Source organism: Uranotaenia lowii, chromosome 2 (assembly GCF_029784155.1).
Source record: "Uranotaenia lowii strain MFRU-FL chromosome 2, ASM2978415v1, whole genome shotgun sequence".
Lineage (NCBI taxonomy): Eukaryota > Metazoa > Arthropoda > Insecta > Diptera > Culicidae > Uranotaenia > Uranotaenia lowii.
This window is the reverse complement of record NC_073692.1, coordinates 164341554-164364024: the sequence shown is the minus strand read 5'-3', so window position 1 is coordinate 164364024 and position 22471 is coordinate 164341554. Positions and strand designations below refer to the sequence as shown.

Here is a 22471-nt window from a genome sequence, read left to right as displayed (position 1 = left end):
TCCATTCCAAAAAGGCAGTGCGGATGAAAAAAAATTCCGGCAAAGTAAACGTCGAATCCATTAAGCAGTGGGTGCACTTCCTGGCTGCACCATTTTGTTATTTTCATTTGAGCTTTTTCCCAGCATCCAGCGCAGCCCCAGCAGGAGGCCGCAGCATTCTCTAAAGGTTATCTTTTCTTTCTGATTCTTTTTTTTTCTCTTTCTCGGAACCCTAGTGGCAACGCCCGGTCCCTCTGGATGGGAATTCTGTGGGCCCTCACGTCCGGAAGTGGAGTGGCAGTAGCGCTGCTGCAAGGATCGGCGGGACCATTAATTGGGGTGGCTATTTCCGCCTCGCTGCTTCCACCGGTTGTCAATTGTGTAAGTATTCTTGTGATTGTGTGAGTGTTGGCGCGTATTATCCGCATTGCTGGGTTGGAAGCCATCTGCTGCACCAAACTTAAGCCCGGAAGTTACACAGAAATCAAATTTTACGGTTATGTAAACGCGGTTGGTCCAATGTTCTTGTATGTTGGAGAGCTAAATTGTAAAGGGAGAGTGGGAGTATAATTTGTTTAGAAAAAATAATAAAAAACTTTACTCCATTTTTTATTCAATATCTGTTTGTACAATGCACCTATTTGCAAAGATACAAATTTCCAAAAAAATCTATGATATTTTTTTATGGAAGAAATGAAGGTAAAACAAAAAAGAGACTTTATGGAGACTTTTTTTTACATCGTCGACTTTTTTTAAGGCCTACATATAAAGGAGAGAATAAATAAAAATTGTTTTTTTCTAGGGAATGTTCCAGTTCAGGTCAGACCCTATTAAAACGAATATTATGAAATTTTTTTTTCCATTTTTCAAAATGTACCTATGTTATAAACAATTGGCAGAGCAATTCATAAAAGAATACTGAAGGTAAACTTGTAAGGCCTAAAGTTGTTAGGCGAATAGGCCATTAATGGCAAGTTCACTGGTGTTGGGAAAAAGTGGTAGAAATTTTGACACTTGTAGCTCATATTGAAAACTTTGCCATGCCAAAACATTTTCAAGATCTTCAATTCAGTTCGGCCTTCTATGTTTTTTTTTTACAATACGTGTTCTATTTTCGCATGCTGTGATGGTAAAATAGCTCGATTTCTATCACATACGACTGAAATAGAAACAGTGCTGTGAAAAAAAATACAACGCTCAAAGATCTTGAAAACATTTTGGCATGGTAAAATTTTGGCAAATCTTACGGCGTTGATTTTGGTTATTTGGAAAATCCGTAAAATAAAAATTTTCGAAATAAGATGGTTTTCGAACATGTCAAAAACATGTTCTAGGCATTCTCGCTTTTTTCCAAATCACTCTTGAGTAATAATTTGGTTCGGACGTTGCTTCCTGACAGAAATATTGGCCGGAATGGTGACTAAGAGACTCCCGAGTTCCGGAACAACCGCGGCTTAAAACTCAAAACAAGTCAATCCAAAACAAATATTTAAGCATCCTGGTTTCACTCAAGTCCCCTCAGAATGGTTTACCTGGTTAAAAATGATCGACTTACAGTCCAAATTTGCCACTTTGCTCGAAATAAACGATGAATTTAGCCCGGTTGTTTTGAACTTTTTTAAACGATTTTTTTTTGCACGTACACAACAATCGTTTAAAAAAAGAATCCAGCGTATAAGCTAAAAACAATGATGTTCAAGAAGAAAATCACTGCTTTATCATTATTTTTCTTACATTTCCATTTCTGACATATGACATTGGAAATTGGAATTTCATTCTTTGATCCGGGATGGTCACGATCTTTGTTTAAAAAAACGCCATCTTTTTTGGCCATTTTTTTCTTGGCTCAACTTTCAGACACCAACAAAATTAAAATGTTTTTTTTTTTCTTCATAAACAGATAGTGTACGTTTAGTGAATTCCAAAATGGTAAAATTAATGAAAATCTGTTCAGATGTTTTGAAGATACAGCCAAAATTGTAATTCGTCTACATATGACCCTAAGCGGCTAATTTTCCTTGTTTTTAACCATAAATGAAGGTTAAAGAGGCATTATCTTCACCAAAAACAACTTTATTTATTTTTACAACTTAAAAACACATGTTTTTTTCAGACTTCTGAAATTTCTATTTTTTCAGTTAGATTCGGTTAGAAACGCCGATGTGGTCTAGCGGATAGGCTGGCGCGAGTCTGGTATTGGTATGCCAGGCGTACTGGGTTCGATTCCCGGTATCGGCAAGAAAAACTTTTGGGTTAGAATCCCATTAGTGACCGACAGGTAAGATGTGTTTCATTCTATAACTGACCATATAATAGGAATGTTCAATCAGTTGCCAGCTTATCAGGTATATACACGGATGCCGGAATACCTGTAAGTAAACTAGCCCACCTGATTGATTCGTTCTTCCAAAATATACCTACATCAACACACGCAATACCGAAACCATGGAGTCAGGGTATGCATGGTGGCGCGCTGCATTGGAGATTTGTCAAACTTAATAATCTAAAAGATTGCGTGTGAGCACATACTTTGTCAGAAACTGCGGTGAATCCGTACACCCATGGTGGATTACCAACATACATACATACATTTTTCAGTAAGATTCAATAAAATTATTTTGTTAATACTCAAAGCTACAGATAATAAAAATCCTTAGAACTATGTTTGTAGGAAGGAAGCTACGTACCGTAAACTGGGGGAACTATGATCAGCGGGGTAACTTTGATCAACATGAAATTTTTGCAGATAATCATCATTAACTAAGTATAAAGTAAAAATATCTGAAAACTGTTTACAACTTTTAAAAGCCTATGAATTGAGTTAAAAATAAGCTAAATTGGGGTTTTTTTAGGAGATTTCTTATGTAACTTAAAATGTAGTTTTATAATCTTAAAATATCTAGATTTTCGAAGGCTCAAAAAAAAAACATCTCTCCTGATCAAATTCAAGCATTTAGGAGCAAATGGGTTGTTTATTGTGAAAGTTCAACTTTTTTCTTGGTTTTGGTTTAGTTTTAGTGTTATTTTTATAGTCATTTGATAAACATTTTTGGATATTGAAAAAAACGGTCATTTTTCAAGAAAAAATCCGTATAGAAATAATGTCTTTAAACCCTATCAAATGGTTGAGTTTGAATAAAAAAAAAGAACCAAGGAACAGTGGGAGGACCTAGGGAATTCTTTGAAGCTAAAACTTTATTTGTTCTTAAGTCCAAAAAATTTTGAGAAATTTTTATAATTTTTGCCCCTAAATGTATGTAGCAGCGTTGTCCATCTTTTAAGTATATTTGTTCTTGAAAGAAAACGTTGAAAAATTCAATTGAATCGTAACAAAAAAAAAATGCTGTTTTCAATGTTTTGAGCCTTCTGTGCTAAATGGAATCAAAACAATCAATTTGAAGATGTTTAGATACTTAAAAACCATAGTGATCAAAGTTACCCTGAAACTCGAAATCTGGTTTTGTAACAAACATTTAATTATAACCACCAATGTCGTTTGAATAAACTGCAATCAATAGTCATGTTTAATACTCCTCACCTCAGTAAGCGTTTTAAAGCTTTTAGGTTTTTCTAAAAAACAAACCCTTTCAAAATATTCAAAAATGAATGAAAAAAGTGATCAAAGTTCCCCCAGTTTACTGTACAGTATTGTTCCGATTTTGTCAGCCCCATCTTGAATTTAGGGCTGACAAAACAGGGTACCTGGCAAAATCGGGAAAAATTTTTTTCTTGAAAATAATTTCATTTTTGATTTGATAACTGTCCATTTACTTGTTATTTCGATATTTTATGTCAATACCGTGATAAGGGGTGACATTGAACCCTTTTCTTTATTTTTCACCCTTCCTACAAAGAAGGGTATACAAACATCTCGCTTGATAAACCAACTTTCAATCCGAGGCCCGGAGGGCCAAGTGTCATATACTATTCGACTCAGTTCGTCGAGATCGGAAAATGTCTGTATGTTTGTGTATGTATGTGTGTATGTGTGTGTATGTAACAAAATAATGTCACACACGTTTCTTGATGACCGCTTGACCGATTTGAGTTCTTGAGGCGTCAAATGAAAGATCTTGCAAATAGCAAAATGGAGAAATGCTTCATGATTAGGTGTCAATATTCAACAACTTCTTTCTGCTTCCAACCGCCGGTGAGGTAAGTTCTAAACAACAAATAAAATCTGAAAATACTGTTTCCTAATACATACGTTTACCAATTTCCGCAGTAATATCGGAAACACCATCAAGAACCTTCATTAAAACTAACTTTAAAAAACGTCACCGTTAAAAGCTAAGCACCGTGTAGAGCAAGGTTTGTACTATCCTAAGTGCTTCAAATTGTATGGTTTTCAAAACAGATGGCTTTTTTTTTAACAATTTACAGATATCTCCAAAAATAGTGGCTATTGAGAAAAAAACAAAACTCGCTCAGCCTTAAGGAAAAAGTCAAAATCCTTCGGAAATTTTAGGAAAAGGCTGGGAAGAAAGCAGGCATCGCGAAGAAGTACAACATCCATCCAACAATCGTCAGAAAAATTCAAAAGAATGCTGACTCCATACTTCGTGCGGCATCCAACACCTCGTGTCGTCTTGGTAAGACTTTCAAATACGTTTCCACATGTGCGAATAAAAATTTTGAGGATGAAGGTGGTGAGCAAAACAATTTCTTCGACCATGCTCATAGTCAAAGCTCAAACATTTGCTGAAAGTTGTAACGTCCCAAATTCATTTAAATTTTCACTGCACTGGATACATAACTTCAAAAAGCGCTATGCACAGCTAAAATTATTTCTGGTAAAATTACGCAAATGTCCTGTAACAAAAAGGAGCAGGACATTTACCGTAATTTTACAGGTCGAATAACAAATTACGTGACATTTAATTTTCAGTGTACAACTTTTTACAGGACATTTGCTGTAATAGTAAATGAATCTTCGTTATCTTTCAAGGAAAGCAATTTAAAATTACAGGTTGCAGTTTCAGTGACACGTAATAGTCAAAATTTGTTTCTGTGTGGTATCCACAAGCTTAAGATATGTGGCGAAGCGTTATCGAGCGATATAGGAAGTGTTGAGGGTTTTTTGGAGAACTTTCACGAGGAAATACTTCATCGGGAGCTTACTGCTCAGATGGTATATAATGCAGACGAATCGGGATTGTTTATTAAAATGTTGCCAACAGAATCACCATGCAGAAACGGTGGGAATGTTCGATAAAATCATCGATTGGGCAGAAGAATCATCCCTTTCGATTGATGACATCATGTGTCTGCGTCATATTCGTCAGGTAGGTATGGTAAAATCTCTGGGAAATTGATGTTAAACCACAAGCAATGGAGCTTTTTAATTTGAAGTATGTAATGGTACTTTTTTATGGATTTACAAAAATAAATGTTTTATTTTGAACCGTCCTTTGTTTTTCTGAATAAAAAAAGAAAATAAAATATGTTTCATGAAAAACGACAAATCCACGTGGTTTGTGGATAGTTCCCTAATGGAATATCCATAAACCACGTAGACTCATTTTTGGTAATTTCAGGCCAACCGAATATTCGGTACATCTCTACTATAAACAATACTAAAAATTTACGTACTTACTCTTGGAATAAAATCATAATAATTTCTAAACTTAAATTAACTTTTTTATCGAATCAATTACTTACGAAAAATATTGATATGAGTGGTACGTACCTGAAATGAAAGCAAGAAAGAATAGATTAAACTCCTGAATCTCTTGATATTAAAATACACCAAGAGGACTCGAACAAAAAAATATTTATATAGGTATTTATCATTGTTTCCATCTTGCTGAAATTATAAAAGCTTGTTATTAATTTCGACAGCTGCCGCAAACAATAATTTCAGCCCAACAAATCACCGGAACTCTTAATTATATCATCTCCAGCTTTCGGCTATCCAAGAATAAATGTCGCTACCCCCAAACAGTTTCCGGTTTGGTTTCAAAAGTTCAAGTGCCCCTCCTAATAACCGCCCACTCAAAAGCACCCACCATCCCACCTTCCCCACTCCATTCGTTCATTCATTCATTCATCCCCCCATTCATCGGAGGCGGATCAAGTGGTAATTCAAAACCCAAGCAGTTCAAATTGATTTCCATCACAGCCAGTCGACAGACACTTAATTTTCTGATCGGGCCTTCCGGGTCCCTCAAGGATTCATTCTCGTGTCATCCGGTTGGCAGACATCAAGGAGGACGGCTAAGTTTTCCGGGAAGCTGCGTTCGTTATGCGACAAACAACAACGGCTGCCAAGAATGGGGTAGTGGGAGGGGCGTTTCGGCCTACGCCTAATGCTGTCACACTCTTGAGAAGCCCACCTTTTGTGTGAAGCGGCGACGTTCGTTCTTACAGTCAGTCAGTGGTGGTGGCAAGCCATTCTCATTATCCAGTCCCTCGGAGCGAATTTTCAATGGTATTTGATAAACAGTGTCGTAAAATTTAATTTGATTAAGAGCAGCTGAGCTGTTTACTCGGAAAAGTTTGCCGTTTGGAGCCTCCGGGGCTCGATTGTCATCTGCGAGATGAGTTATATTTGATGGCTCACTTTAAATGGCCGGGCGAGGCTTTGTCGTCGTTGCTTAGAAAAGATGTTGGAAAACATAAGCAAGGAATTAAGAATATCAAACAATATGGATCGTATCCTGAACAGTGAACAATCTTGTGGAAAAAACATTATGAATTTTAACCTTTCAAGAGGTAATAAGTTGCAGAAGCCCGACTCGTATTTTAAAACAAAATTCAGAAATGTATATTAAAAACTTGCATTGCCAAACTGAAAAATCTGTATAAATAAACTAAAAAATCCAATTTTCTACACTGAAAACATTTTTGAAAAGTGATACTAAATAAAGGGTGATACGGTCAAAATTGGGTAATATCAACTTGACGTATTTCTTTAAATTTTGCATTTAAATAACCTGAACACCCCTCATTTTGAAGGTGTGTGTGTGTAAAATGTTGCTCCTATTTTGATTTTGGAATTCACTCTTCAGTTGTCAAAATGCCGTCCAAGGAAGAAGAGCAGCGTATCAAAATTTTGCTCGCGCATCGCGAAATTCCGAGCTTCTCGCAGGCAAAGCTGGCAAAATCGCTAGAAGTTGCCAAATCAATCGTTACAAATGTAATTAAAGTGTTTGGGGAACAATTGTCGACAGCCAGGAAGTCTGGATCGGGGGAAAATCGAAAACCGGAAGCCACTGAGACGACAAAGAGAGTTGCCGGTAGTTTCAAGCGAAACCCTAACCTCTCTCTCCGAGATGCCGCAAATAAGCTGAGTGTATCGTCTACAACCGTGCATCGAGCCAAAAAACTCCAAATCGCGATGATAAACAAAATACGATGGCCAAAGCGCGATCCCGGAGGCTGTACACGACGATGCTGACGAAGTTTGACTGCGTGGTAATGGACGACGAAACCTACGTCAAAGCCGACTACAAGCAGCTTCCGGGACAGGAGTTTTATACGGCAAAAGGAAGGGGAAAGGTAGCAGATATTTTCAAGCACATGAAACTGTCAAAGTTCGCGAAGAAATATCCGGTTTGGCAAACCTTCTGTACCTGTGGCTTGAAAAGCAGCTTTTTCAAAGCTTCCGGGACTGTCAACCAAGAAATTTACTTGAAAGAGTGTTTGAATAAACGTCTGCTGCATTGCCTGGATTTGGCATCTTGCCATTACGGTAAAAAGGCCATGGAGTGGTACGCCGCCAACAACGTGCAGGTGGTTCCCAAGGACAAGAACCCTCCCAACACGCCAGAGCTCCGCCCAATTGAGAAATACTGGGCTATTGTCAAGCGGAACCTAAAGAAGACCAAAAAAACTGCTAAGGACGAGCAGCAATTCAAGGCAAACAGGCTTTCTGCGGCGAAGAAGGTGGACAAGGTGGCTGTACAAAATCTGATCGCAGGGGTTGAGCGTAAGGCCCGGTAATTCGGATTTGGAAAAGCGGAAGCCTACCAGAATATTTTTCCTGAATTTTATACTAATTAAACTTTAAAAAGAAATTTAATTCGATTTTTTGAATAAACGATTTCACCGATTTACACGCGTTTTCCCTCCACCAAATTTTGACCGTATCACCCTTTATTCACCCCTTTTTTGCGTGCAAATGCTCAGTCCACGACCGACTATCTCTGAAATTTTCAGTTATTGACATGGTCGCCCACTTCCTGTTGTTTATTGAGAGGTGATTCTTTTAGAGTATTTAATATTTTTTTAAGCAATTCCTCCAAATTTGCAAAAAAAAATGGTTTGCAACTCGTTTATTTTTCAGCAGCTTGATTTTTCCAGCTATTGATTTGATTTTCGTTATTATGAATTAAAAAAAAAAAGCGCAACAAAATGTTCTTCTCTATAGTAAAAATTTTGAATTCTTAATCAATTTTTCATTAACGTCTAAAGTGAATCAAAAGTAACAATATCGACTCAGCACTAAGGCCAAATTCAAGAAATCTTATTCCAGGTCCACATTTCTACTACAGTTTTTCAAAAAATGTCTAACTTGTTGAAAGTTATTTTAAATGTAGAGAAATGTAGAAAAAAAAATTGGTTATTTTAAATCTGTATTCGAAATTAGCTACCAAAAGTTATTCACAAAAAAAGTTGGTGAATGAAATTGGGAACAGTTCTTAGTCCAGAATATCAAAGTTTCAATAAAATTAGACTCAGTAAGGTTGCCAGGTTGCTCGGATTTTACCAGAATGTTTTCACTGTATTTGGAAAACTAAAGATTATACTTATACTTATACTTATACTTATACTTATACTTATACTTATACTTATACTTATACTTATACTTATACTTATACTTATACTTATACTTATACTTATACTTATACTTATACTTATACTTATACTTATACTTATACTTAAACTTATACTTAAACTTATACTTATACTTATACTTATACTTATACTTATACTTATACTTATACTTATACTTATACTTATACTTATACTTATACTTATACTTATACTTATACTTATACTTATACTTATACTTATACTTATACTTATACTTATACTTATACTTATACTTATACTTATACTTATACTTATACTTATACTTATACTTATACTTATACTTATACTTATACTTATACTTATACTTATACTTATACTTATACTTATACTTATACTTATACTTATACTTATACTTATACTTATACTTATACTTATACTTATACTTATACTTATACTTATACTTATACTTATACTTATACTTATACTTATACTTATACTTATACTTATACTTATACTTATACTTATACTTATACTTATACTTATACTTATACTTATACTTATACTTATACTTATACTTATACTTATACTTATACTTATACTTATACTTATACTTATACTTATACTTATACTTATACTTATACTTATACTTATACTTATACTTATACTTATACTTATACTTATACTTATACTTATACTTATACTTATACTTATACTTATACTTATACTTATACTTATACTTATACTTATACTTATACTTATACTTATACTTATACTTATACTTATACTTATACTTATACAATCTTAACCCAGGGATAATTCCAAAACTTCAAAAGTTAGTCACAGGCTCAGAGTTCTGTTACAGTTTTTTTCAAAAATGTTTTGCTTGTTGAGAGAAACTCGTTTCTGCACATTAAATTTCAAAGGAGATTTTACCCATTCCAAATTTACTGGTTCCATATTATCAAAATCTTTATTGTTTTATCGTTCTCTTTTTTTCGAGGGGGTTTTTCGGCTTGCAGTCTTGTTTCTTAAAAAACAACGATTTGATTTACGTTTTCAACGTTTCGATCCTTATTGGATCTTCATCAGGAAATAAAATAGTGTTTATTTAGTTATTTCGGCTGATCATAATTTATGCTTTCTTACCGTTTTCCGATGCCGTTTTCCTTGGAGTTTCGACTCGACTGGTCGTGTATAGCTATCTTTTGATCTGTTTCCAAATAATTTAATTTATTTTGTGCTTCTAGATATAAGGTGTAGTGTATCGACTTACTGCGTATAGATGTTTGCGGTTAGTGTTTTTGCGATTAATTTTCCACAGTATCGAACTTTAAGCAAAATGTTGGCGTATGAAGAGGGGATGTTTTCAGTGTCTTTCTTAATGATTACTGTATTTTAGTTGTTTTAATGCGGCAACTATCTTTCATTTTTCTGTTATCATATTTCAAAATCAGTATCCAGTTTGGAATTTTTGATTTTTGGTTTGAATTATTATTAAAATTAGAAAGGAAAAGCATTTTAGAAATCGTTCAAATTTGGTTTTGGATTCAATCACAATTTGAACAATGATTTTGGAAACTTACTTGTCATTTTAATATTCAAATTATAATTTTCTAAAAATTGAAAAAAAAAATTAGAAACAATGCTGAGTTGATATTTATTCTAAATTCTCATTCTTAATTTCCTAAGATCCCATTTAAAAAAGTTAGAAATATGCTCTAATGCTGAATTCAAACATTATTAAGCTGTGAAATAGTGATTCAAAATTGAAAACTCAGAATCAGATTTCGCAAGTTGGATTTTTTTTCCCATCAATCCTTTTTGTAATTACAAGGTTTATCCAGATTCTGTCGTACAGTTGAATTAATTTAAGGAATTCTTACACTTTTTTTGCTTTATTTAATCTTCTGCTAATGCTTCTCTGATGTTTCCCGTTGGATTCAAAGTAATAAGGCTGGTATGAACAAATTTTAAATTCTTCTTTTGTCACTCGGAGTTGGGATCATCGCGAGGGGGGAGAGAAGGCGGATCAATAAAAAATTTATAGGAAAAAAAAAACAAATAAATTTCAATAAATTGCAAGAAGCTTGTATGTAACAAAATTGCATATTATATCTATAGTTGCACAAAACCTATAAATGAAGTAATTTTTTATCGAAGAACTCAATCAAATCAAGATTACAAAAGACGAAAAAGCACCAATCTTCCAAAATTTGTTTTTTGGTATTGTAATCTTTCGGATATTTTTTTCCAAATTTACATAAGATTATTCAAACTTTATTTAATCCACTCTTCGGATTTTTTGTAAACTTCGATACTGTGAAGAGAAATTGTTATTTTTTTCAGCCTTATAAATATAAAAACAAATTCAGATTGAACACCCAAAATTTCAGGATTAAAATTAAAGATTCATGGTTGAAACAAATTTCCATTCTTGGCTCGTAATGGGAACGCTGATTTAGAATCTAAATTCATTAATCGTTATTTCTGTATATTTCAGAAATCGTTTTTAAATTAAGAAACAGATTCAAAATTGTGGTAATAGTAACTGAGTTCAGGTTCACAACTTAAATTTAAAACGAATATGTATTCAAAATATAAATTCAAATTAAGCTCGTAAAAAAGTTTCACAAGCAAGATTTAATTATCAAGATATTAATATTTCGTTGAGGAACTCAAATTGCAGTAGATCGTATACTGATAATTTTGATTGTTAGCTCAACTTCAAATTTTTTTCACCAAGTCATTTTGAATACCATAAATGAGGTGCATGGGGACAATTTTGCATTATTTCACACTCAGCCGAAATAAAAACGTTAAATTCACCTGGATTTTCACGTAGGCGCTTATAACGTGAATTTTTGCTCGACTTACGTGAATCACTAAGAAGTTAATACAAATTCACTTGATCCGTACGTGAAATTCACATGGCTGTATGCTATCAAAACGAAGACATACGATTTACGTGAAAATCCAATGATCCACCAAGTACAAAGGAATTTGGTGCATTCTATTTGACGTTCACGTAGCTCTGAATAACTTATTCACGTAAAATCTCTGTGACGGAATACACTACTCAATATGGCGCGGATCCAAGAGTTGGTGCTATCAAAAAGAGAAATTCTAGGTGATGAAGCTGATTATTCGTGAGTAGTTAAAATTTTGTTGTGTATTCGTTATTTAAATTTTATATTTTTTTAACAGAATTCGGAATTGGGGCAGCTACCACGACGAGGCAATCACTATGGAGACAACCCAAATGCCATCTTCGATGCGGTATTATGTGTCAGGTATGTCAAGTGAAATGTACAAAGTTTCCATTGATAGTGCAAAGTGCACCGTGTCTAAGAAAACATAAAATGTCCTGCAAAATCAACACATTTTTTATTTATAAGATCCGAAAAACCCAACTACGTTTCTATTTAAATTAAATCTACGTGAAACGCATGTAGCAGAACGCATCCCTTTTCACATTCGAGCTATGTTATTTTCACATACAACTCATATGAAAGTTACGTGAATTCTGCTCGCTGCGCTAGCTCTGTTTGCTACCTGAAATTCACGTAGGTTTCACGTGATTTTCATGGTGGCAAAAATCCATGTACATTTTCACGTAGCGTTCATGTGAAGAATTTGTTCGGTGCAGTAATATTTCTGTCAAATGATGCTCTATTAGGACTTGGTTCAATTAAAACGGTGTATTTTATTGCCCTGAACCAAACTTAATCAAGGAAAAAAAAAGTTGAAAGGGGTTTTAACTATCAAATTATAAACAGTAAGTTTTCGTTTCCCCCATGTGGGATGCAAGGTTGCCGAAAAAAAATTTGTGTTTTGACAAAAAAAAATCTGATTTTCTGTGATTTTACCCAAAAATTCTGTGACGGTTTTCTGTGATGCTTTTTCCATTAATTTCATTCAAAAATCACGTCCAATTGCGTTTTTTACACATTACTTAAGAAAAATCAATTACCATTACCAATTTTATCATATTTTTCTCATTCAAACATAATTACCAAAAATTGAATTAAAAAATCCAAAATTTGAAAATTCTGTGAAATCTGTGAATATTTCTAGAATTCTGTGTTTGAATTCTGTGATGAAAATTGGCTCAAAATTCTGTGAAAATATAGATTTTTCTGTGATTCCGGCAACCTTGGTGGGATGTCAGTTGCTTGTTTATTGAGAAACACGTGTACTTAGAAATTGCTCAACATGAAAAATTAGTTCATTTATCTTATTTAGGAGGCAAGCCTATTTGCAAGCCCCAGCAATCACCTTTTTTATTACCCGCACTTATATTCGAAGAAATGTTGATGGTGATGCCTAACTCAAGGGGCAAAAAAAATTAATAAAATAAAGATTTTTTTTTATAGACTTTCTGCGAAAGCTGGAAGCTCTATTCTTCCAGGATCATCTTGAAAAGTAACTTTCTTTAGTTCAATATTGATTACCACAATCCTGGGGGATCAGTTCTATTTTGATTTTCACAATCCTTGGGGATTTAAAACACTTTTATGGGCATTTCCCGATTGAATATTCCCGCAATTAGAGGGCCAAAGAATGTTTTGTTAATATGTGTCGCCGTTCCAAGCAATTAAAATAAATTTTATTCGTTTTTATGCCAAAATCATGTTGAGAAAATTCTTCACTACATACCAAACTTGAAAACATGTCACATCACTATTTTAAGTGATGCCAATCAACACTTATCATAGTATGAAATTTGTCGAAAATTTCATGCTTCAAAGAACTATGTTAAAAATTCATTCAAGCAACATTAAGTAAATTCAAATGAATTTTGTTTTACGCAATAACTCAAGGAGTGTTTTGGTAGAAAAAAAAATTTTAGAAAACTTGATATACGGTTCACAATGTTTTTTTAAAGTTATTTGTTTCTGCAATCTGTCACTATAGCTCTAGCTGAGATTTGTCATTTTTGTCATTTTTGTCATTTTTGTCATTTTTGTCATTTTTGTCATTTTTGTCATTTTTGTCATTTTTGTCATTTTTGTCATTTTTGTCATTTTTGTCATTTTTGTCATTTTTGTCATTTTTGTCATTTTTGTCATTTTTGTCATTTTTGTCATTTTTGTCATTTTTGTCATTTTTGTCATTTTTGTCATTTTTGTCATTTTTGGCATTTTTGGCATTTTTGGCATTTTTGGCATTTTTGGCATTTTTGGCATTTTTGTCATTTTTGTCATTTTTGTCATTTTTGTCATTTTTGTCATTTTTGTCATTTTTGTCATTTTTGTCATTTTTGTCATTTTTGTCATTTTTGTCATTTTTGTCATTTTTGTCATTTTTGTCATTTTTGTCATTTTTGTCATTTTTGTCATTTTTGTCATTTTTGTCATTTTTGTCATTTTTGTCATTTTTGTCATTTTTGTCATTTTTGTCATTTTTGTCATTTTTGTCATTTCTGTCATTTTTGTCATTTTTGTCATATTTGTCATTTTTGTCATTTTTGTCATTTTTGTCATTTTTGTCATTTTTGTCATTTTTGTCATTTTTGTCATTTTTGTCATTTTTGTCATTTTTGTCATTTTTGTCATTTTTGTCATTTTTGTCATTTTTGTCATTTTTGTCATTTTTGTCATTTTTGTCATTTTTGTCATTTTTGTCATTTTTGTCATTTTTGTCATTTTTGTCATTTTTGTCATTTTTGTCATTTTTGTCATTTTTGTCATTTTTGTCATTTTTGTCATTTTTGTCATTTTTGTCATTTTTGTCATTTTTGGCATTTTTGGCATTTTTGGCATTTTTGGCATTTTTGTCATTTTTGTCATTTTTGTCATTTTTGTCATTTTTGTCATTTTTGTCATTTTTGTCATTTTTGTCATTTTTGTCATTTTTGTCATTTTTGTCATTTTTGTCATTTTTGTCATTTTTGTCATTTTTGTCATTTTTGTCATTTTTGTCATTTTTGTCATTTTTGTCATTTTTGTCATTTTTGTCATTTTTGTCATTTTTGTCATTTTTGTCATTTTTGTCATTTTTGTCATTTTTGTCATTTTTGTCATTTTTGTCATTTTTGTCATTTTTGTCATTTTTGTCATTTTTGTCATTTTTGTCATTTTTGTCATTTTTGTCATTTTTGTCATTTTTGTCATTTTTGTCATTTTTGTCATTTTTGTCATTTTTGTCATTTTTGTCATTTTTGTCATTTTTGTCATTTTTGTCATTTTTGTCATTTTTGTCATTTTTGTCATTTTTGTCATTTTTGTCATTTTTGTCATTTTTGTCATTTTTGTCATTTTTGTCATTTTTGTCATTTTTGTCATTTTTGTCATTTTTGTCATTTTTGTCATTTTTGTCATTTTTGTCATTTTTGTCATTTTTGTCATTTTTGTCATTTTTTCATTTTTGTCATTTTTGTCATTTTTGTCATTTTTGTCATTTTTATCATTTTTGTCATTTTTGTCATTTTTGTCATTTTTGTCATTTTTGTCATTTTTGTCATTTTTGTCATTTTTGTCATTTTTGTCATTTTTGTCATTTTTTTCATTTTTGTCATTTTTGTCATTTTTGTCATTTTTGTCATTTTTGTCATTTTTGTCATTTTTGTCATTTTTGTCATTTTTGTCATTTTTGTCATTTTTGTCATTTTTGTCATTTTTGTCATTTTTGTCATTTTTGTCATTTTTGTCATTTTTGTCATTTTTTGTCATTTTTGTCATTTTTGTCATTTTTGTCATTTTTGTCATTTTTATCATTTTTGTCATTTTTTTGTTTCTAAAAATTCTTTCAAAGTAAATAAGAAAAAATGTTGACTTGAAGCAAAAAATTTTCAATGAAAAAGGTGATCATAATGAAAGTAAATTCTTCCAACAGGGTTTATTCTGGGCGTTGGCCTGCATCTGGCTGATCTACGAAGACGTCAAAATTCCACACCTGAAGGGAGAACCATTCCGGGGCAATTCCAGCTACCAGTTCCTTTACACCAACTACATTCCGACCGAATTCTTCATTAGCGGAATCGTTTCCGGACTTCTGACTATCATAAATGTCATTTGCATCTTTGTGACGGCAATAGTGGTGCTCAAAATTAAGGAAGTTGCTGCTCCCTACACTTCCAGTCCGGATTTGCGACGGTAAGTTTTATTTTTTTAATTTTGTGTTGTCACCTGTAATAATTTTTTCTTCAAATTTAGCTGAATTTCAATTGTTTTCTATCATCACAAAATTTTCATGGATGAAAAAAAAGTCTTCATACTAGAGCTAAATACTTCGCAGAAGTAAATGAATGAAGTGGACATAAAGGGTCCGCTGGATGAGCCACAAGTTTTTTCAGTTGAAGAGCTGATCTGTTTTTCGAATGCTATCAATTTCTGCGAAAGGAATGATAGAAAATTTCCTTCGGAACTTGTGAAACGTTCCTCTTCAAAAATTTCTTGTTGGTACTTTAAACTTTTCAACAAGTTTACAGTTTTCTTCGAAATTATCCAAAATTTACGGAATGCTCTGCTTATTGATGAATTAAAAACGTTCAAGCACCTGGATGTAATCAGCATATTTCTAAGGAACAATTATTTTGACAAATTACCTTGAAAAGGTTTAAACGAAACCAACTAAATGAGAAAAAAATAAGAATTGATTAATATCTGAGAAGTTACTTTCAATAGTTTCAAATAGTGTTTGAAACAAAAGCATTTTTAGGAAAAAGGAAAAAAAAACCCTTAGGCAAAAATCTTAAATATGCAGTAAGTAAAACTTGTTGCAATAGATCAGCGGTTTTTCTGTTCCAAAAACATGACCCGGCCACAGAGCCAAACTTTCGTTAAATTTATGGCTCTAACAGCTGGTAATTTCACTTTTTCGCATTTCGAGTTTGGGGGAACAAATGCCGCTTAAGGTGCTCCGGAAATTATGTTTGGTCCATGAGAAACTGTTCTCGGAAGTGTGAGTGTTTTTGTGTAACGATGCCACACAGTTCTATGAAAATTTTACGCATATTTCAAAGTAGGTATTTTGTACTCATAAGAAGTGTTCCAAAAGCCGTCGTACCAAGGAAAAGTAAAAACTAAAACACAAATTCATTCCATGAAAAGCTTATCACCAAAGTGACAGTTTCCGACCAAATGTAAAGAACACGTGGAGCATTTAGGGCCACTGGAACGTTCCTTTGAAAAATTTGATTTTTCCTGAGAAGAGAGTCTTTCCAAGAGCACATATAAAAATACCGATAGATGTTTCCGTTTATGGAACCTGTTCTCTGTTTATTTTGATTGAAAAACAGATAAACTTGTAAGTTTCCTCTAAAATTGAAACTGGAACGGTTTTTCCTTGTCAATTATTGAAGCGGAATTCATCATTCATTCGTGAGCTGACAACTGGCACCGGGAGACCTGTACCAATCTGGTAAATTATTCATAAATAGAACCATTTTACCATCGCCAGAGTCATTCGTCGGATTGCAATTATCTTTTTAATAAAACAGTCCACGGAACAGAGGATTATGTCACGTCAGAGCGTAGCAAACCCGTTGTTGTCTTGTGGATAATTCTAAATCAGGTTGGGGCGCAATTCCGCTAGAATAAACAGAACAGAGCGGAACAAGTTGTCGTTTACTCAGTTGTCCTCTAATTGAATTGAGCCGGCATCCCTGAGCAAAGATCAGCCGAGATTGAAGTTTAATGCAAACCCAAGTCGGTCGGGAACGGTAACAATTGCAATTGGAAATGTTACAAACACGTTGCATCTTGAAAATTAAGTCCAGATTTAGAATTGAAATTTGAATCAGGTTAAGTGTTGTTCGAAGTGGGAATGGAGATCAAGCTATTAACTTTGGAATTTTTTTTTGTTTCGAATATACTGCCGCTCATAGCAAGTCCGTCCCATTCGCGTTTTTGTTGAGTTGAGAAAACAGCAATTGAATTTTTTTACTTGTATTGAGAAATGTCGTATTTTCCTGCGGTTTTGATGGCAGCAATCAACAGCATTTGTTACTTACGTGACAAACAAATACTTTTGCATCATTGCTCGTTCAAAAATACCAAAATTTGGTTGGTTTGTGTTGAAAATTATATTCTGGGACGCATATGCGATTATTTTCATGGTAGGTATTTAGCAAAAATGATAGCAAGTCAGTCCCATTCCATAGCCAACTGCAAACGCTGATGAAAAAACAAGGCTAGAAGAGAGCTTGTCCCGATCTATCGGAACCAAGTTCTTGGACAACCTAGGGTAAGCATTCTAGATGCAGAACCAGACCAGGCTACCGGATCTTTAAAGAATAAATGGAAAATACCCGGTCTGATCCGGTTGCCCGGATATCGAGGAAAAAACCCGATTTTTTCTGAATTTTTATCACAATTTTTGCAAAATCCAAACTAAAAACTCTTATTCAAATCCTGAAATGTATTATTTTTGGGACGAATTACTTCGAATATAAAATAAAATAGCTTTGCATACATTTTTTGAATAGTAAAATAAGATTTGAACGCCCGCCGTTGATGTGTCTTGGTAAAAAATCTGTTTTCATGTGTTTATTTTTTACCTTTTCTCTTGCCTTTTATAGGAAAATATCTGGATTTTGACCGGATTTGACGGGTTATGGCCCGGTTTTTGAGTTCGAAATTTTGAAATCCATTACCCAGGAGATTGCCTTATTTTGGGGTAAAAATGATCGAATTTTCCCGGCCGGATACGTTCAAAAATAAACTTAGAAAGCTTAATGTGAGTATGAAGAGGGCTACAAGTAAAGACCTCTTATGAGTTTTAATTTTATACAATTAAAATTTTAAATTGAATGTTCGGAAAAATAGCAAAAAATATTTCACTTTTTTATAACATACGAGAAATTGCTGTAACAGCCAGGCCAATCTGTATCATATCGAATATAACTGCAGGCTGCACAATTGTTATAGTAGCAACGTTATATTTCAAAGCACACTACATGGTCGTCTATCACTATAATTATTAACTTTGGGACCGACTTGTGATGATTTTCTCGATGGGACTGACTTGCGATCATTTTTACGATGGGACAAATTTACTTGAGGTTTTTTTCAATGTTCATCAGAACAAAGTATTCAAAAAAAATATTTCTCCTAAAACTACCGATAATTTTAAGGTGATTCCACGGATAAACTCAAAAATGATGAAAATGCAAATGGGACGGACTTGCTATGAGCGGCAGTATAGTCCTTTTAACATCTTTATGTCATTCGTGACTTATATCAACGATGAAGTAGGCGGACAAGTAATTGAAAAACTTATCCGGTACAACTGTGATCGATGTTTACTCTTGGGCTCGAACTCATGGACATCGGCTCAGAAAGCAACATTTTTAAAACAAAAATTTCGCAAAAAAAACATTGTTTAAGTATTTTTCAATGAAAACAAATTTGAACTGGCAATAAACGACCGGTGGCAAGAAACCCTCAAAAACTGTATAAAACGAACGGATAAAACTTAAAATACGTTGTCCGACGCCACTTTCAAATCCAATATGGTGGCTTCCACTTTAAAGCAATCGAAAGATTCCGTTACCGCGGTTGAATTAAAAGGAATCTTTCGATTGCTTTGATTCAGTTGAATCATTCAACCAAGTAGGCTCATACCACAACAGGGCTTCCACTTTACTTTAAAATGTTGGAAGTAACTGAATAGCACATGAAACCCCCAAAATATGGGTATTGGGTTCAAGGACGTCGGATTTTGTTGTTCGACGTCACTTTGAAATCAAAGATGGCGGTTTCTGATTAACTTCAAAATCCAGTTAATAACTGAAAATCTCATGAATCATCCACAATATGGGAAATGAGTGGAAGGGCTCAAAAAGAAAATGAAACTTGTATGACAAATATTTTAAAAAATCTGGAAAAAGCATCTGGAAAAATTTACAAAAATATGACCAGTGTTATAAAAATAAGACAAAATAATGACAAAAATATATCAAAACTGTGCAAAAACACCAAAAACTATTACTAAAACTTGACAATTAAATGACAATAATCTGAAAGAACTATGACAAAAAAATGACAAACAAAAAATTTACAAATGACAAAACTTTGAATAAAATACGACAAATGTGGTAAAAAATATACCAAAAATATGACAAATATAATCAAAACATATCAAAAATATGATCAAAATAAAACAAAAATGGCAGAACTACGGTAAATGGGTAAAAAATATGACAAAATTTTGACAAATGGTGTAAAATTATGATCAAAATTCGACAATTATATAACAATAACCTGACAGAACTAATATAAGACCAAATATTTGAAGACAAATTAACAAAATGAGCTCCAATGAAATCACAAAAATCTGACAAAACTGATGATAAACTGTGAAAAATTTATGACAAAAGTGATAAAAGAAAGGCAAAAATTTTACATTGAAAAGATAAAAGGCAAATGTAGCCCATCATGATAAGGTTGCCAGAATTTTTCCAGCATGTATCCGGCAAATCCAGGCAATTTTATATGAATACCTGGCAAATAAGGGCAATTGATTACAAAATTGACAACAAAAAAACCGGGCAATATCCGGGCAATTTTGGATAAAACCCAAAAATTACTCAACAAAAATCAAATAAAAATAATTGGAAAAAAATGTTTTTTTTATCAAAACAACCTTTTGAAGCAACGGGCGACTTCAAATTTGAAATTTCCCCGGCGGGCCGCTTTGAAATAAAATTAAGGTAGGAAATAATTGTTTGCAGAATTTTACTTAATTTTTTATATCTGCAAAGTTTGGACAATAACAAAACTGAAAAAGAATAAATAAAACTTATTCATGCATTTGCATAAACATATTTCTAATATTGATTAAACCAGCCGAAGTTGAATTGATTCATCGATAAATCTTGATCATGTTTCAAGAGTTTAAATCATTTAATTGATTTAAAATGCTAAGAGATTTTTTTTCCACAAAATGGGAACATCGTTTACTTCCTTTTTATTTATTATATACGAAAATTTTTAAAAATCTTTTTATGGTTCGTAAAACGATTTGAAGCTTTACCATAACGATTTTTAATGTGCAGATTTTCGAAAAGTTTTTTTCAAAATGTATTTAAATTTTGTTCGTGTAACCTCAAAATTTTCTATGCACTGTGATTTTTTTTTAATTTGAAGTTCCGTACGAAATCATTGCATAGAGATGTTGATCAAAGTTTTAAAATTATGAAAAAATCATTAATTCACAGATTTTCAAGCAGATTTGTCAATGTTATGTGATAATATTTTTGATCCTAGTAAATTTTTAGAGATTTCGTAAATTATCTAAATTTAATTTTAATACCTCTGGGATAGGCTTCCTAATTCTGAATTATGAAAATCATAGAACATTTAATATGTGGATTGCCAATTTTGAAGTAAAATAAAAAAAAAATAGAATCAGACAAATACGACAGTAAAACTACAAAAGTTTAACAAAATATGACAAAAATCCTTAAAAAATTATGAAAAATATATTAACAAAATATGACAAATGAGATACAAATATGACGGAATAATGACAAAATAAGAACATGCAATGAGCTTGTGATATATAAAGCTCAGTTGGCAAGTCAGCTGCCTCCTGAGACGATGTTAATTAGCTCGAATCCGCAAGAGTAGTTATCGAACACAGTTCTACCATATAAGTTATTCAGTAATTTTCTGATTAATGCATCATTGATTTAAGTCGTAAATGACATGAAGATGTTACTACATTTATAATATTTTATGAAGTTATCAGATGTCTGTTATTTAATTGCCAAAATTTGTCTTACTTTTAATTTTTCATAAGTTATCATAATTGTCATATTTTTGTCACATTTGTCATAGTTTCCATAGTGTTGTTAAAAAATTTCGAGTTTTGTTATTATTTAATTTTTTTATAGCTTCATCAGATTTTTTTTTTAATTTCTTTGTTAAATTTCTGTCATCTATCATTATTTTTTATTTACATAGTATTCCGTCTCACGACATAACTTGACGAACATAATTCCTAAAATTCACTCGGTTCATAGCAACCGTTCTCCAATTTCTCGGGCACCCCACGTTCGCCAGATCACGCTCCACTTGGTCTAACCACCTCGCTCGTTGCGCCCCCGCTCGTCTTGTTCCTACCGGATTCGTAGCGAACACCTGTTTTGCAGGACAGTCGTCCGGCATTCTCGCAACATGTCCTGCCCAGCGTATCCGGCCAGCTTTCACCACCTTCTGGATAATGGGTTCGCCGTAGAGTCGCGCGAGCTCGTGGTTCATCCTTCGCCTCCACATTCCGTTCTCCTGTACGCCGCCAAAGATGGTTCTTAACACTCGTCGCTCGAATACTCCGAGTGTACGCAGGTCCTCCTCGAGCAATATCCATGTCTCGTGCCCGTAAAGAACAACCGGTCTAATAAACGTCATATACAGGTTACACTTCGTGCGAGGGCTAAGTCTTCTCGACCGCAGTTGCTTGTGGAGTCCATAGTAGGTACGACTTCCGCTGATAATTCGCCTCCGGGTCTCACGGCTGGTGTCATTGTCTGCGGTCACCAGTGAGCCGAGATAGACAAAGTCTTCGACTATCTCCAGCTCGTCGCCGTCGATCGTGACCTTGTTATTACTGGACAAGCGGGTTCGGTCGGTCTCGGATCCGCAGGCCAGCATGTACTTCGTCTTTTCTTTATTGTTGTTTATTGTTTATTATATTGGTATCATCTGACAAAGGTGGGTGTCTGAATGAATAAAACTTAAATCTAGGTTTACATAAATTGTTTTCTAGTTTCTTAGTCGTTTACTCATGCTAT

General features: G+C 33.2%; 1 protein-coding gene across 1 annotated transcript in view; it reads left to right on the top strand.

The window, feature by feature from the left end:
• The window catches only part of LOC129742054 (uncharacterized), a 144362-nt gene that overhangs the window by 73735 nt on the left and 48156 nt on the right, over nt 1-22471 (top strand). The window contains exons 11-12 of the mRNA XM_055733901.1: nt 216-360; nt 15571-15830. Of these exons, the coding sequence (XP_055589876.1) occupies nt 216-360; nt 15571-15830 (405 nt within the window). The remainder of the gene's footprint in view (nt 1-215; nt 361-15570; nt 15831-22471) is intronic.